Raw genomic sequence first — 17,188 nt, 5'->3', positions numbered from 1 at the left:
AAGTTAAGTATAAAAAGTGGAAAGAGGGGGACATAACTAAGGCAGAATATCAGCAAATAACCCGAGCCTGTAAAGATGAAGTAAGGAAAGCTAAGGCTCACAATGAAGAAAATCTTGCCACAAAAGTAAAAAATAACAAAAAACGCTTCTTCCAACATGTTAAAAACAAGAAAAAGGATAAGGAAACAATTGGTCCATTGTTGGGAGAAAGTGGCAAGAAGGTGACAAGCAACAGGGAGAAAGCAGAACTATTTAATTCATGTTTTGCATTTGTCTTTACACAAAGGGATAAAACAGTTCAAGCTATCAAAAACAGCACCACAAAAATCAGATTAGGAACACAAATTGAAATAAGGAAGAAAATGGTAAGTGAGCACCTGTCTACCCTAGACAAGTTCAAATCACCAGGACCGGACAGATTACACGGAACTGGCAGATGAGATCTCAGAACCACTGAACTATATCTTTCAGAGATCCTGGAGCACTGGAAAAGAGCTGATGTGGTTCCCATCTTCAAAAAAGGGGAAAAAATAGATCCAGGAAACTACAGACCTATCAGCCTGACCTCAATACCAGGAAAGATTCTGGAAAAGATAATCAAGCAGCCAATTAGTGAACACCTAGAAGCGAACAAAGTAATAGCCAAAAGCCAACATGGGTTTGTCAAAAACAGATCATGCCAGACTAATCTTATTACATTCTTTGACAAAGTGACAAAATTAGTGGACTATAGGAATGCCATCGATATAGTTTACTTGGACTTCAGTAAGGCATTTGATAAGGTAGACCATAACCTACTACTAGATAAAGTAGAAGAATGTGGGTTGGACAGCATCACCACTAGATGGATTCGTAACTGGCTGACCAACAGCACTCAACGTGTAGTCCTTAATAGAACTGCATCTACATGGAGGGAAGTATGTAGGGGAGTACCCCAAGGCTCTGTTTTAGGCCCAGTACTCTTCAACATCTTCATCAATGATTTGGATGAGGGAATAAATGGGGAACTCATCAAATTTGCAGATAACACCAACCTGGCAGGAATAGCCAACACTCCAGAAGACAGGCTTAAGATACAGAAGGATCTTGACAAACTTGAACATTGGGCACTATCTAATAAAATAAAATTCAATGGTGAAAAGAGTAAGGTTCTACATTTAGGCAACAAAAACAAAATGCACAGGTACAGTATAGATGGTACCTTGCTCAATAGTAGTAACTGCGAGAGGGATCTTGGAGTCCTAATGAACAATCATTTAAATATGAGCCAGCAGTATGCAGCAGCTGCCAAAAAAGCCAACACAGTTCTAGGCTGCATAAACAGAGGGATAGAATCAAGATCACATGAAGTGTTACTACCACTTTATAATGCTTTGGTAAGGCCATACTTGGAATACTGCATTCAGTTTTGGTTGCCACAATGTAAAAAAGATGTGGAGTCTCTAGAAAGAGTGCAGAGAAGAGCAACATCGATGATTAGGGAACTAAAACATATGAAGAACGGTTGCAGGAACTGGGTATGTCTAGTTTAAGAGAAAGAAGGACTAGGGGAGAGATGATAGCAGTGTTCCAATATCTCAGGGGTTGCCACAAAGAAGAGGGAGTCAAACTATTCTCCAAGGCACCTGAGGGTAGAACAAGAAGCAATGGGTGGAAACTAATCAAGGAGAGAAGCAACTTAGAACTGAGGAGAAATTTCCTGACTAAGCAATTAATCAGTGGAACAGCTTGCCTCCAGCAGTTGTGAATGCCCCAACACTGGAAGTCTTTAAGAAGATGTTGGATAGCCATTTGTCTGGAATGGTATAGGGTTTCCTGCCTGGGCAGTGGGTTGGACTAGAAGACCTCCAAGGTCCCTTCCAACTCTGCTATTGTATTAAGATTTTTCCAGTATCTTGAAAAGATCTTTCAAACATTGGTTATATGCAGTTCTATAAAGATTTCTAATATAGGAATGTCTTAAGAGTTGGTTTTATGGAACAATGGCACTGTTTCTAGAGGCAAAACTCCTTGGCTTAAATAAAAATCTGAATATATCACAGATTCAAATCCAAATTTCTGAAAAGCGAAAGCTTTTAATAGAATAAAATGTATTAATTCAATTAATGTTTTAAAGTTTTTCATAATGTAGTTATTATAAAAGTATAAATATATTTTATTTCTACTCTTAATGAATATTTGAATTTTTCCAAGAGAGGTATAGGGAGAAGAATAATCCTCAATTTACATCCAGTTGCTTAGTGACTGTGTGAAATTATGACAGACTCTTCAAAAGGTACTTATGATCCAATTTTGAACGAATGATGGCCACACTCCTTCCCATGGTTATGTAATTACACTTGGCATGATTGGCAACTAGTTTATCTTTATGATCTCTGCAGCATCTTGTCACATTACTGCAATTTTTGATGGAGTTTTTTGCCGATTTCTGATATTTAATTCTGGTTTCCAGCAAAAAAAAAAGAAGAAGTTCATTGGACATAATAGATTACCTTAATGACCAGGCATTCACTTACCCATGGTATCTGCTTAATGATTACCACAAAAAGTGTTATAAACTCGAGTCTGGTCAGATTATGACCTGCTTAATAACCAGAATGATTTATGACCATAATTCCAGATTCAATTGTTATTGATTTATGACTAAGATTATGTGTAATATGCTCTATCATTACAACTGGCCCAAACAGCCTTGAATAATATCTCATTTTACTAAGGAATAAATGGAACTATTGTATCAAGCTTCTGTTCGGAGATTAGGTGAACTGGGATCCAACACATCTGGAGAGTATAACGTTGGGTTATAGGACAGCCAATGAGAGGGCTGATATTTTAAAGGAAGAATTGATGGGTGTGGAGAAAAAGGTTTATCCTTTCACTTATCTACTCAATCTCCCTTAGAGCTCTTCGGTGAAGTCAGTGTTGATGCTCGATTTTTTAAAGAAGTATTTTTTCTCCTCTAGAGTATGATATTGGAAGAAAGTCTACTTGGAAAAAGAATGGCACAGAAGAGGTTTTTTGAGAAAAGTGGAGGACACATGAGGGGTGAAACAAATCAGACCTACTTTCTACATGTAAGCCTGCTTTTCCATCCCCATCTTCCCAGAAAATGTGGAGACAATGTTTGCAGGACAAAAGAAGAACTGTTAAGTTTTTTTCTTTGGCCACCCACATTAGAGGTGGGTTGCTCCCACTTCAGCCCAGTTTGGCCAAATTAGTAGTAACAGCGGCAGGAGGCTCTTCCCACCTGCCCGGGCACAAACCCACCACTGATCCACATATACATACAATACAACTTCTCTGAGATTTAAAAATTACAGATCCCCCTTTTTAAGCCTGTCCCAATTATTTGCAATGGCAAAAATCCACATAAAAATAGCAAGCATTTATGATTTAGGTATCGATGGTTCACACAATTTTTTATTAAATATATAACCTCTTATTCCAGAATACAATGATGGAAGAGAACATTGCAACTGGTCCCCATTAAATAATAGTTGCACAAATGACAGATTTTGAGAAGAGAAAGAAAGGGTTGTATTATGTTTTTTTTTAAAAGGCTTATCCCTAAAACAGAGAATCTACTTCCATTTGCATATTTTGTTCAGGTTCATAGAATCTTAAAATATTCTTGGAAACCATCTAGTCTAAAACCTCTTAGTGTAGCAATTCATGACTACAGAATCCCTGTCAGATTTGCAACTAGATCATACTTTTGAGTCATGTTTAATTTATCATTAAGACATCCAGATCTTTTTGTATTTAGAGCTACCCGACACTGCTTCGTGCTTTGATTTTTTTGTTTTTCTCACCCAAATTGAAAACTCTCAATTTTTTTTAAGTTAGGAAGTCTTGATTTCCTAAATCTCTTTCCTCTTTTCATTCTTCTTAAAATGTTATCCAATTATATTCCCCATATCTTATTTTTGAGAAGTATGGTACTCTCCTGCACTCTTATAGATCCAAAGATTTCGGTTTAAGAAATTCTGTGTAGTAATTCTGTCTTGACTGAATTATATTTTCAAGAGATGACAGAACAATGAAGTCTTCCATTGTTACTGTCCCTTTTCTCAGAAAGTTCTATAATCTAGTGTAGATCTATCTATTTTCATAATCTATAGCATTCATCATAAACATTGGCTGTTACTTCTCCTGCTATATATTCCTATTCAAATGGACTGAATCCTAATGCTCAGATTAAGGGATCCCTATATACATTTATTAAGTAAACCATATAAAATCTTATAAGAAACATCTCACCTAATTACGTGTTTCCCCAAATATTTGATCACTGAAACACTCTAATTTTATGTCATTCTGTAAGGGTTCTCTCCTAAATTAGTTCTTAAATAGGGATCATACTCATTCATGGAACAAATAAACAATAATCCATAATAGAATTTTGACTAACTTTTTAAAAAGAAAATTTTGTAGAAATTTAGCAAGCGTGCCAAATTCTAGGACACTACAATTTTATAAGAACACTGTTAGCTTGCTTTTTACTCCCAAATATGTCAATAATTAGATTTACTAGATTTTTAAATTCTAATTTATCACCAGCACTTGATTTTAGACTGAGCAATGCCAATGATTACATTTCTCCTGTAATCACCAAAAACATACAAACTCAATATAACATATAGATTCATAGAATAGTGCAAAGGTAATTACTGTTAGCACCAACTATACCTCTTTCTAATCAGATTCTACTCTTTTGTTTGTTTCATTTGATGCTTCAGGGAAGAATACCCTTTCATTAACTAATGCATAGTCGCCTTTACCAGTGCATGTTCTTGCTTTGGAATGTAGTACAACTAAAGTACACAGGATTTGTACTTTAAGAAAATGTGCTGCAGCTGCCAAAAAAAGCCACCTTTAATCCTAGGCTGTATTATCAGAGGGATAGAATCAAGATCACGTGAAGTATTAGTACCATTTTATAATATCTTGGTAAGACAATACTTGGAATACAGGTAGTCCTCCTTGTTAAGTGAGTTTTGTCCCATTTTACAACCTTTCTTGCCATGATTATTAAGTGAACCACTGCAGTTGTTAATTTATTAACAAGATTGTTAAATGAATATGGTTTCCCTATTGACTTTGCTTATCAGAAGACCACAAAAGATCAGATGAACCTGGGATGCTGCAACTATCATAAATATGAACCAGTTGCCAAGCATCTGAATTTTGATTATAACTGCAGGGATGCTGCATTCTTGTAAGTGTAAGAAATGGTGATAAGTCCATTTTTTAAGCACCATTGTAACTTCAAATGGTCACTAAAACTGTTGTAAATCAAGGATTACCTGTATTCCATCCAGTTTTGGTTGCCATAATATAAAAAAAGATGTTGGGACTCTAGAAAGAGTGCAGAGAAAAGCAACAAAGATGATTATGCTAGAGACTAAAACATGTGAAGTATATTTGCAGGAATTAGGTACCTCCAGTTTAATGAAAAAAAGGACTAGGGGTGACTTGATAGCAGTATTCCAGTATCTAAGGGGCTGCTACAAAGACGAGAGAGTCAATATATTCTACAAAGCAATTGAAGGAAGAACAAGAAACAATGCATGGAAGCTAATCATCTAGAAGAGAACCAACCTAGCACTAACAACAAATTTCCTGACTGTTAAAACAATTAATCAATAGAAAAACTTGCCTTCAGAAGTTGTGAATGCTCCAACAATGGAAATTTTAAAGAGATTAGACAACCATTTCTCTGAAATGTTATAAGGTTTCCTGCTTAAGCAGGGGTTGGACTAGAAGACCTCAAAGGTCTCTGTTGTTCTGTTAATTTTTTATAGCCATTAAAGTCTTGTGGAGTTCTGGATCTCAGTATAAAACAACTTCAAAAAATTCAAAATCATAAGCAGAAATAAAACATTTAACTGATTTTCTTATGTCTCTCTCTTACATACTACCTTAGCAAGCAGCAGCACCTAGTTGCTCCTTACTGATTTAGAAATCTAAGCAAATGGGAGATGGGAGACCACCTGATTTATTTATATAAATGCTGATTTTATCTGTGGTGCCTTTGATGTAAGGGAGGAGGGCGATATATATATTCTTTTATGCCATTTTTGTGGCATATATATTTATTATTTCATTGATGCCATTTTTGTTTATTTTTGGTTTTTTATATACCGGTATTATTTCCCAGAAATAAATATTCATCCCCAAAAGTTGAAGTCCAATTAATTACTAATCCAGCAGTAAAGTTAGGTAGCTCAAACGGGTACAATGAAGAGATCACTTGGTTCACCATGTGCTTTGCTTCTGCATGTGACAAGCAGGTAGGAAAAACATCAGCCAATCACATCAAGAATGGAAAGGATTTGGGAGGAGGAGCTGACGTCGTGATGACACAACATGCGATCTTGGAGCTCCAAGATCGCAGTTGATATTTCTGCCGCTGGGCAGTGCTTTTGGACCTAAACCGTCCCATAGAGACAGTAATAGAGAAGAGTATGTCCTGCTGATCTCAAGGACACCACAAAGTCCCTGATTGATCCAGGAGAAGCTCTTACTTTCAACGACAGAAATTCAGCCATTGAAGCTGCTGAAGTTGGGACAGCTCCGAAACAGAAGGAAAGAGAAAAGAGAAAATGTGTCGAATTGGTGAGGAAATTTTATTATTAGAAAAGAGACTACCCCCCAAAAAATCAAAGTTAAATTAAAATTGAAGACAGAAGAGAGTAAGCGGCAAAATTAAGCCACATTAAACTTAATGTGTTATCTTTTTTTTAATTTTTTTTTATGGGTGGAATTTTTGCAAATGTTTACTATTTTTTAAAATGAATGGATTAGTTTTTCTTCTACTTTTTATTCTTTTTTATATCTATGGATTAAAAATTTCTTTTTCTTTTTTTACAATGCTTGATTGGACTGTTTTTTTCTCCATTTAAGAACATTTTTCTTTAAGTTTGGAATATAAAGAAGATATAAAGAGGAATATAAAGAGGGTTGTAACAACATAGGGAAAAGAAGTAACACTGCTACTTAGAGGCTGGAGGCTTGGAAACATTGTTTTTTCTTTTTTCTCTTTGATCATTTGATTTACATTTCAAGGCTTTTCAGCTCATTTACTGAGAGTGATAGTAGAAAAAGCAGAGATTTTTTACACAGGTGTTTTTCGGGTGTTCTATTAGCAGCTGGATTGGAGTGAAGACGAAGTCTTGATTTGAAAGATTATAATGAACTTGCTTGAAATCTAACAAAAAGCCTTGAACGCTATAGTGGCAGTGTTTACAAGTTGGAAGAATGGCGCAACATGAAAAAGAAATCTTAACATTGCAAATGATTATGTTTAAAATTCAAAAAATACTAGAAGTAACAGATAAAATTGAGAAGAGAATGGAGAATATAGAACAGAACAGCAAAATTTGATGGAAAAATTGAGGATGTTTATCAAATGAAGAAAGTGGAGGACAGAGTTCTAAAAATTGAAGAAAATAATGAGCAAAGAGATAAGAAAATTGTTGATACTGAAAGTAAATTGAACGTGGTTGGAAATTGCAAGAGTGGAATATGGAAAGGGGGGATAGATGGACTAGAACTCTACCCCAGATTTCAAAGTATAGAAGAAGAAAAAAGAGAAAAATTGATGGAAGTAAGGAGAGAAATCTTGACAGTGATAACCAAAGACAAGCTGATGGAAGGAGCAGATGGAGGGTTTCGAGTTTTTGTAAGATACGAAATGAGCAACAGGTTGCGAAGAGAAGTCCATACAAGACTTACCAAGAAAGTAATCAGAATACTAATGCTACAAATGGCAAGAGATATAAGACTGTATTATTACTGGAAAGATACAGGTTGATGTCATGAAAGCTTATAATAAAAATTAAGTTAAATTTAGTTAAATTTAGAGTATTATGTATAAAATGAAGTAATAGTTATAGTAAAATAAATGATTAATAATAATAATGCATATACATATATTAGTTTGATAATATGAAATTTTATATAAACTACCAATGGAGACTATGAGAGGAGGTTTAAAAGCTTTGTTATTAAATACAACCAATTCTTATTTAGAACATGTTATAAAAATGTAATGTCATTGGATGATTTTAGGAGGACCTAATGGAATGCCATTATATAGTTTTATTTTAAATTTAGAATATTTCATATAAAAGGATGTCAAAACAGTTATAGTCAAATGAAGGTTGAGGTACAATAATAGTACATACATATATTTGATTTAAAAATATGTGATCTGATGTAAGTGATGACTATGGAAGGGATGCACAGAAATCTTGTAACAACTGACACACTTTCTATAATTTGTAATGGAAGATGGTTTTATGTTTTTTTTTTTTGTCTGTTTGTGTTTGTTTAAAAATTAAAAAAAATAAAAAAGAATGGGAAGGATTTGGTTTAGGACAGTCTGTTCATCATATCTTGGCTCTTTCCTATGCCCCTCTCCTCCTATACCCCATAAGGCCAATCCAAATTGAATAGAATAAAACATAAATACATTGGGATCATGTAAAGAGCTGTCAAAAAAAGTGCTTTTATTCATTTTTTTTCTCAACTTCATTTTCTTCATTTATATATGCAATAAGTGCAAAATTCCAGATTCCTTGCTTCCATTCCGAAGATACTTGATTGCAAGTTCTGCAAATAGATTTTATTGCATTTCTTGCATCACTATTTTCAGATCTTTAGAGAGACAGTATCAGAAAGATAGCAGACAAACTGACAAATTACCAAAGGCACTGAAATAACTAACCCTCCCCACTATTTGTTCAATGTGCCTGTGACATGATGGGAAGGAAGGCACAATAGAATTCTCACATTTTGTAGTGATAGTTGGATGCTTTTGATGGAAGGAGTAAAATACTAGTTTAATACTATACAGTCAAAGATGATTTACTTCTATTGCACTAATAGGATAGGGATAAATTGATCATGGCAAGAAATAATATATCTCTAAGAAAGACCCAAAGTATCATCACAGTGATACCAGACATGGAGAATTAGTATTCTGCAGGATCCAATATGGGTCAGTCACCAGGACCAGAGGTTTTGTCTTCCAAGCTTTCAGACTCATGCTGGAGCCTATCTTCAGGAAAAGAGTTTGAAGGCTCGAGAGACAAAACCTCTGATCCTAATGACCAGATCAGATTGGATCCTGCAACATTATCCTGGGACATGTATATTTGCCTTCATTCCAGAGGTAGTATTCAGTCGGTTTGCACCGGTTTGCCAGAACCAGTGGCAGAAATTTTGCTCAGTTCAGTGAACCGGTAGCCAGTTCCCCTGTCACTAGTTGTTCACCCCACCCATCCGGTCACTGCTCGCTTGTGCCACCTCTTTGCATACTGGGTCTCAAAGAGGACTGCGGCTGACCAGATACTGCTGAAAAGTCCTCCAGCTGGTGAAAAAGTGACTGTCGTCACCGCCATCTTCTTGACATATGCACATCCCATTGCCTTGAAAGTCGCTTTGACTCTTTGAGATCCAGTATGCAAAAAGGTGGCAGCTGGGAGGCTTCTTTGCCATCCAGCCGCTTCCCAGCAACAGCAGCTGGCTGGTAGCTGCCGAAAATTCCGATCAGCTTGCCTTCTGAACTGGACCAGCTGCCACGGAAGGTAAGCAATCAAAGAGGCAGTAGTGGGGGAGGAAGCAAGGAAACGGAGGCGACTAGCAAAGGGAGAGCGGGGGTAGATAGGGGAAAATCCTAAAAAAATCCCTACCTTTTCCTGTGGGCATGGCTAGGTGGGGGGCATGTGACTGAGTGGGCATGAGCAATGTCAAGTTGTCCACACCCTCTCAGTCACATGCCCCATACCTAGCCATGCCACCAAACCGGTAGCAAGAATTTTTGAATTAATATTCTAAACATATTCTCTATTTCAATTTCAGGAAGTATAACTAAAACAATATATTACCAAATACTTGAGACTTGGATTAGCTGCCTTCTATCATAAACAGTTATTTCAAACAATTCTTAAAGGGTTTATGGATATGAAACATGGCCAACTTGTAAGAAAGATAGCTACTTATCATCAAGTGTAATTCCATCTTATTTTCAGGAATGCTGCCTGGGAGTAGGAAAAAAATTAAGAGACTTTTAGCATCTGCAGTAATCATAAGGGTAGAGGAAAGGAGGAAGTAGGAAGGGGGAAGGAGAAGGAGAAGGGAAAAGAAGGGAAGGGTGCATTTTGGGAGGAAGATAACTCACAAAGAGACAAAGTGAGGGAAAGTGATTTAGAGAGGAAATATGTGATTTCATGATTATGTCTGCTATGGGATTGGGTAAAAAAAATTCTGTGTTTGGCAGTTAGATACAAAGAAAAAGAGAAACACAAATTACAAGGATAAGTAACTCTTATATTCTGAAAGTGTAAAATGAAAATCTAAATTTGAAGGTTCTTTTGGTTTTGAAGGCCAGGTCACACCTTCCTTCAAATCTACCTGCCACAGATCTCATATTACCCTGTTTCCCAGAAAATAAGACCTCCCCGTATAATAAGCCCAATTGGGCTTTTGAGCGCATGTGCTAAAACAAGCCCTCCCCAAAAATAAGCCCTCCTCAAAAACAATGCAACACAGCCGCCGCCATGAGGTAACCACCTTCTGCACCTCAAAAATAATAAGACCTCCCCTAAAATAAGGACAAGCACTTATTTCGGGGGTCAAAAGAAAGTAAGACCCTGTCTTATTTTTGGGGAAACATGGTAAATTTAAGCATAACAATTAGAACTATAGGCTCAAAAGCAGATTTCTCAGCTAGAAGTATAGTGATTTCTAATTCAATATCTCAAGATAGTTACGGATCCCTTGTTGACTTCTTTTCATTTATGTTAATAATGCTTTGGTCCCATTAATGGCATAATAACTTCTATTCTATTACAGAAGTCTGCAGTGATGAAAGACAGATAATAACTTATTTTTAATGGGTTTTACAGATCCTACAATATAGAAGCAAGTAATAGAATACATTCATTGATCCTTAGCTTTTAAGAGCTCATGGTTATAATTTCTAGCAAAAGAACAGCTATGAGCACAAGCAAAGCAAGCAACTGCTTAAAGTCTCCCCCACCCCTCAAAATTGTTTTGTTCCTTCTTGAATAATCCTGTTAGCTGGGTATTTCTTTCTCTGTTGTATGAACAACTCCAGGCCTATCTACATTTCTCTCAATAGCTGGAGCCATGCAGTTTTCAAGAGTAAAAATGGATTTTAGAAAGGGCAGAAGCTGGCAGACTAAATACTTAGTAATAACTGCTGTTTTGGTTAATGCAGCTGCCACCTATTCTCCACAAATGTGAAGTGAGGCATGCAGGTTAGTAAGACAGCGCTGTCTGGTTATTTTATTCGCAAATAGAAGATGCGGCTATAGTTAATACTCCTCAAAGAGATATAGAACAAAAATATTTACCATTAGAAAACGTCGGGGGGGTAACGTGCTGTTGAAGGTGCCTCTCCCCTGTTTAACATTATAAAAAAGTGGTTTAGAAACAGTGTCCAGCAAGGAGTTTGGCTTCTTAAAAATGTAAATATTCCCAAAAAACAGTTGAATCATAAATTTTCAATGAAATCCCTCCCTGGTTCCCCAGCTTCACCTACGGTTCTAGCTAAAACCAAGTCATTTGGCCAATGGATTGATTTCCTAATGGTTTCCTTCCTTTTCACCAACAATATATTTCTTCTCTCTGATCACTAGTGTAACTCTCAACGTTATTAAAAAAAACATCTAGTAGGTTTTTATAGAGCATAAGTGCAGAGAAGAAAAAGATGTAGACAAGAGACAGAAATTAGTATTCCATACTGTTAGTATTTAAATGTCTTTTCTAGCTAAATATAAATGCAGCTTTGAAAAAGCTCTTTTTTATCAGAAGATAGATCTATATCTGTGCATAGAAAGCAGTATGCATGTAAAGCAAATTTGACTGTCCACAATAGTAAAGTGAGCAAATTATTATGAAGCTTCTAGTAACAAACCAAATTCAGTTTGTGAATTAAGCAGCAATCCAAAGACACAGGTAGTCCTAAAAAATAGAATTCTAACATATTCATCAGCTGAAAAAAGCTCCTGCTGCAGTTTAAAATGGGTTTTCTACCCAAAGACTCAAAAATAAAAAAGAACAATAGAAAAAGAATGATAAGAAAAGGGAAGAAAGTAAATTCACATAGCACTTAGTAACAATGCTTTATTTATTTAGAAGCAAGCTAAATTAATTGATTTATCTAATCTAATCAAACATAAATGCAGGTAGTCCTCTTTTACCAAACATAATTAATCATTAAGCTAAGCAGTCCCACAGTAAAACCACAGTTGTGCTTATGATCTTCAGCTTTCCATTGTTTTACAGATCTGCAAAGGCGTATAGTTGCTAAATGAAGGCTAATATAAACTTTCAGCTACACTATATTTTAAAGTATTTACAAACCTATTCCTATGCATTTTACTTCAAAATAAATTGCACCAAATTCTAAATGAATAATTACACTCTAATTCTAACCTAATTCTAATAAGTCTACATAGTATACAATATATAGAACTGTAGCCTTAATGAATTTAAAACAGCCCATCTAACCTTTATAATAGAGTTTCTAAGGACAGGAATTCAAATCACCATTACTTTAGATCAGGGGTGTCAAACTCGTGGCTAGCAGGCTGGATGCGTCATGTGCTGATCCTCGCCCAGTTTAGCGAAGGAGGGGAAAGTCCCAATATGTCACCTGATGCCACTGTGATGCGAGTTTGACACCCCTGCTTTAGATCAACACACACACACACACACACACACATACACACACAAACACACACCTAAAGAGTTGGACCTACATGCATCTATTCATCTAAGAGTCCTGAAAGGTATCTGTTTCTAGTAGATAATTTATATATTTTCTCTCAGAATTGTATATACCAGATAAGTGATCTGATTCCTAGGGACTGTTTATTAGTAAGGTAGTGTATGATCTATAATACAATGATGAATAGGTGATGCATTGTATAATACAATGATGATCAATATAGTAAAAACCAAAGCAATATGTCCAGCAGCTCTGCTATGCTTACACAGTTCAACCAAATATTCCCAAATCCTGGTTTCAGGAATTGTTGGAACTAAAGGCCAAATATGTCTTGAATTTGTTCAGTAGCAGTGAAGGGAAGGGCTCACTCTTCTTATGAGTGTTCTGAATATTTGCCTAAGAAATGAACCTGTGCAGATCAAATTGTTTTATTTGTTTTTTCCTGTTTTAAATTAATGAAGCAGCGAGGTTTGCAGCAGCAATAAGAGACCACTGCATGAAATTATCTGACATTTCTGGAGCATCTCAGGGATGACCTACATTAATGCCTTACACTTGCAAAGTTCACAGAGAAATACCTAATTGGACAAGCCTAACCCGCAGCTCAACAAGCTGGCAGCAGAAGAGAGCATGCAAATGGGCAGTGCAAACCAAGCATCTGGAACAAATTATTCCAAAGGGAGTAAGAGAGTCATAGCGTCTGAGTGCAAGCTTGTTAGATCTAATGAGAACCAAATCCCAGAGTCAAGTAACATTATGGAGAAAAGACAGATGTTCCCTGAAAATGGAAAAATGGACACTGATATTCTACCCTCTATTGCTCCATAAAATCTAATGTGCTTAGTAAATAGAACTTTTGGGGGGAGGCCTCATCATCATACTACTAATGATCTAATTTCTTAGCTCCCAAGAAATATAGGCCATTGTTAGAGGATTTTCTTTTGCAGTAATGAAGAGACTGTTTCTATGTGTTAGTTTTCCCAGAAAACAATCCCTTTTCTAGTTTCTGGATGTACATCAAATGTAAACATCACCTGCTCTTTTGTATGTACATCTTTCATAGCATTCTGGCTCCAGAATAATCACCAATCTAATTTAGAAATTATGTCAATATGCTAAATTCTCACTAGAAAGAACTTGTTGCATCCATAATTATCAGGAATTTTAGATCCCTTTGATGAAATTGTCTGCAAATGTGAACATATAGCTACTTTTCTGGGCATTGCCAGTTAATAATTTTGTTTATAAAATTATTGCATATGAATTTATAAATTGACTCAATTCTTATTGGTGGGTTGCATATGACTCAAAATCTAAAAGATATCTTAAGTGGGGGAACTTAATTTTTGACTAAAAATGAAAACAACAAACTTTGAAAAATCATATAATAAAAGATCCTGCAAATCTGATCAGCAGGTATCAATTACACTAATGCTGTTTTGAAATGTAGAAAACATTTGTTCACCACCTGAATAAAAGTAACTTTATAAAGAAATACAAAATAGAGGTATCTCTTAAGCGTATTTCTTAAGAATTTACATACATACACACCACACACAAGATGCTGTAGCATCTGGAGCAACAGCCATTTCTTTATCAATCTGATCTCAGAATTGCATGAAACATTATTTTGATCATCTTTATGGATCAACTATATTGAGAACAGATATGTGTTATTCAATTATGCAGGTTATCTCAGAAGTATTTGATGCCATAATCATAGTATGGCTAGGTTGTTTCAGGCATTATATTATGGTAATGTTGGTCCTTCTTGAAAAAGATTTGCATTAAGTGGTAAGAAGCAAGTGGTGATTGGCCAAAAGTTATTTACCAAGAATATAATTTTTGGTTTGTGTGTGATGAGCCAGTTTGGTATAATTTGGTGATTAAAGATGCAAGGCTAAAAACCGGGAGATTACTCGTTTTAGTACTTCCCTAGGTACAAAATCTGTTGGGTGTCTTTGGACAAGATGCTTCCCCTCAGCCATAGAAAGAAGGAACTGGTAATAGTAAACCACTTCCAAATATGCTGCAAAATTGCATGGACTTATGCAGGCAATCTTCAGGAGTTGAGGCTGACTTTGGCATGCAGGCATGCATGAGAGCATAAATCATTAGCTAGCTGTAGCTTGTAAGAAACCTTCCCTGAAGTTGCCTACAAGACAAAGGTTTATTGAAGACATCCAACAAACTAACTCATTATCAAAATCCCCCCTCCAAAAAATGTTCAAGGTTTAAAGCATCTGAATTGGCAATGGAGTAGAATAGGGCAAACAAAGTCAAAATTCATAGAGGCAGGAGCTTCTTCTGATCAGTTAAAATACAGAAAAAAGATTCAATTTGTTTTAGATGTAATTATACATGTTTTTAAACCTGTTTCACAAATCCCAGGTTTCGATAATGACTAAAAATATACCTGCACAGTACAGATGAGTGTGTGCTTACTTTTGGATACATCAAAAATGGTTTTTATATTTGAAAAGGGTGATTTTTTGATACTGTCAATAACTGTCCTTCCATCTCCCACACCATCCAATACAACTTTATGATGAAGCTTCCAGGATATTCTTCCTCAAAAAATCAGCCCAGTGCCTTTTCAAAAATAAAAACTGCTTTTGATACAACTATGACCTGGATGCTTGAGAATCTTCATAAACACTTACTTTTGGATAAGTCAAATCTCCTCATGGGGACACATGTCTTAAAATTACATCCTTTTGGGACTGCTATAGTGTGTTCTATATATAGCTACCTTTCAAAAATGTCCAAAAACGTCATCTGGTCCAAGTTATTACAGCCAGACTATTAATTAGCACTTATAGAAAACTTGTGACTTTTTTTTAAACAATAGTTTCATTATTAGATCCACTTTGATACCCAACTCACTCTGTAATAGCCTATTAAGCCCTACATAATTATGTTTGAAAGACTTGGCTTTTAAGATCTTTGGGAGACGTTTCCTCATTGAGATTGTAAGAAAAGGCCTTCCCACCAGTTGCTCCAGATGCTGCTACCACAAAAGTGAGACAAGGCCACTCTTCTTCCTCTTCTTTCTTTTTCTTTCTTTCTTTCTTTTTTTTTCTTTTTATGCTTAACAGGTAAAGCTAATTTTATGCAGATCAACTCCTGGCTTTTTAAGCTGACTTGCTTGCTAAAGTACATTTTAACTGTTTTAATTGATTTATTTTATATTTTAGTTCCATTTTAATCTACATCTTATTATTGTTAACAATCCCAAATTTTATTTCTGACAAGGTATGATTTAAATTCATTAAATAAAGGAAGTATTAGTACCATCACTATGTGAAACACTTACAAGTTTGTGTTTTCCATTCTGCTGTACACTATGTGAAGCTTGCTGTCTACAAAATGAATGTGTAGCACTTCATTACCTAATAATTTTTAGAAAAGATAAATAGCTGATACTTAAAAGTTAGTAGTAAGCTCTTCTCTAGCCTTTGACCCTAAGGATAAGGCAACCTTCATTAGGACCGACTCTGCCTAAAAGGAGAAAGTTACTCGTTATTTACATTTTTAAAAGCAGCGTTAAAAAGTTGGGTGGAGGAATGAAAAATACCAGCCACAACCTAATGAAACTGCCATTCAAGGAAGCTGATTGCACTTCCTGCCTTGGTGAGATCTGAAGGGGACCTGCATTAGACAACCTGTTCAGGGCAACCCTTCAAATACACCACATTCAATTTCAAAGTGCTTGGCCAAGGGAGTGAGTTTGCATTTAGAAACTTTATTCCTTGTGAAATGATGAAATATGTCAGTGGAAATGAAGGTTCAGAAGGGAGAATCATAGCTATTAAATGAAAAAGGGCAGTTATAAATATCCAAAGAGGTATCTTAACCCCTTGCCTACCTATAAATCTATCCCTGGGAGAATGGGACTGGAGGTTTATTAATAACCCGAAGAAGCACGAAACACGAAGAAGTTCAATTGTCAAATACTTTTCAAATAAAGTGAAGTATAACCTGGCAAACAATTATTACTTCTTAGGAACAAAAACTGTAGTAATCAGTCATCAAACCACCTTTATAAAGGGCACACTCCAGTTTTGATTTTGCCAATTACTGTATTTTTCAGAGTATAAGATGCACCTTTTTCCTTCAAAAAAAGAGGCTGAAAATCTGGGTGCATCTTATACACTGAATACAGCATTTTTTGCCTCCTGAAACCCCGCCCCTTCACCAAAATGGCCATGCATAGCCTCTAGTAAGCCTTCAGAGTGCTCCTGGGGGCTGGGGAGGGCAGAAATGAGCAAAAAATGGGCTGATTTTTGCTCAATTGTGCCCCCCCAGCCCCCAGGAGCACTCTACAAGCCTCCTAGAGGCTATTCATGCCCTTTTTTTTGAGAAAAAACGGGCCCATTTTCGTGAAAAACGGGATGTTTTGAGGAGGTTTGCAAAGTGCAAAAA

The 17,188-nt window shown here is 35.9% G+C and overlaps 1 protein-coding gene across 1 annotated transcript in view; it reads right to left on the bottom strand.

Moving 5' to 3' along the window:
* SCUBE3 (signal peptide, CUB domain and EGF like domain containing 3) overlaps positions 1-17,188 on the bottom strand; it is a 120,519-nt gene that overhangs the window by 29,452 nt on the left and 73,879 nt on the right. The window contains exon 7 of the mRNA XM_032218999.1: positions 11,385-11,432. Coding sequence (XP_032074890.1) covers positions 11,385-11,432 — 48 coding nt within the window. The remainder of the gene's footprint in view (positions 1-11,384; positions 11,433-17,188) is intronic.

The sequence above is a fragment of the Thamnophis elegans genome, chromosome 5, assembly GCF_009769535.1.
Source record: "Thamnophis elegans isolate rThaEle1 chromosome 5, rThaEle1.pri, whole genome shotgun sequence".
In the NCBI taxonomy this organism is placed as follows: Eukaryota; Metazoa; Chordata; class Lepidosauria; order Squamata; family Colubridae; genus Thamnophis; species Thamnophis elegans.
This window is presented reverse-complemented; position numbering and strand designations above follow the sequence as displayed.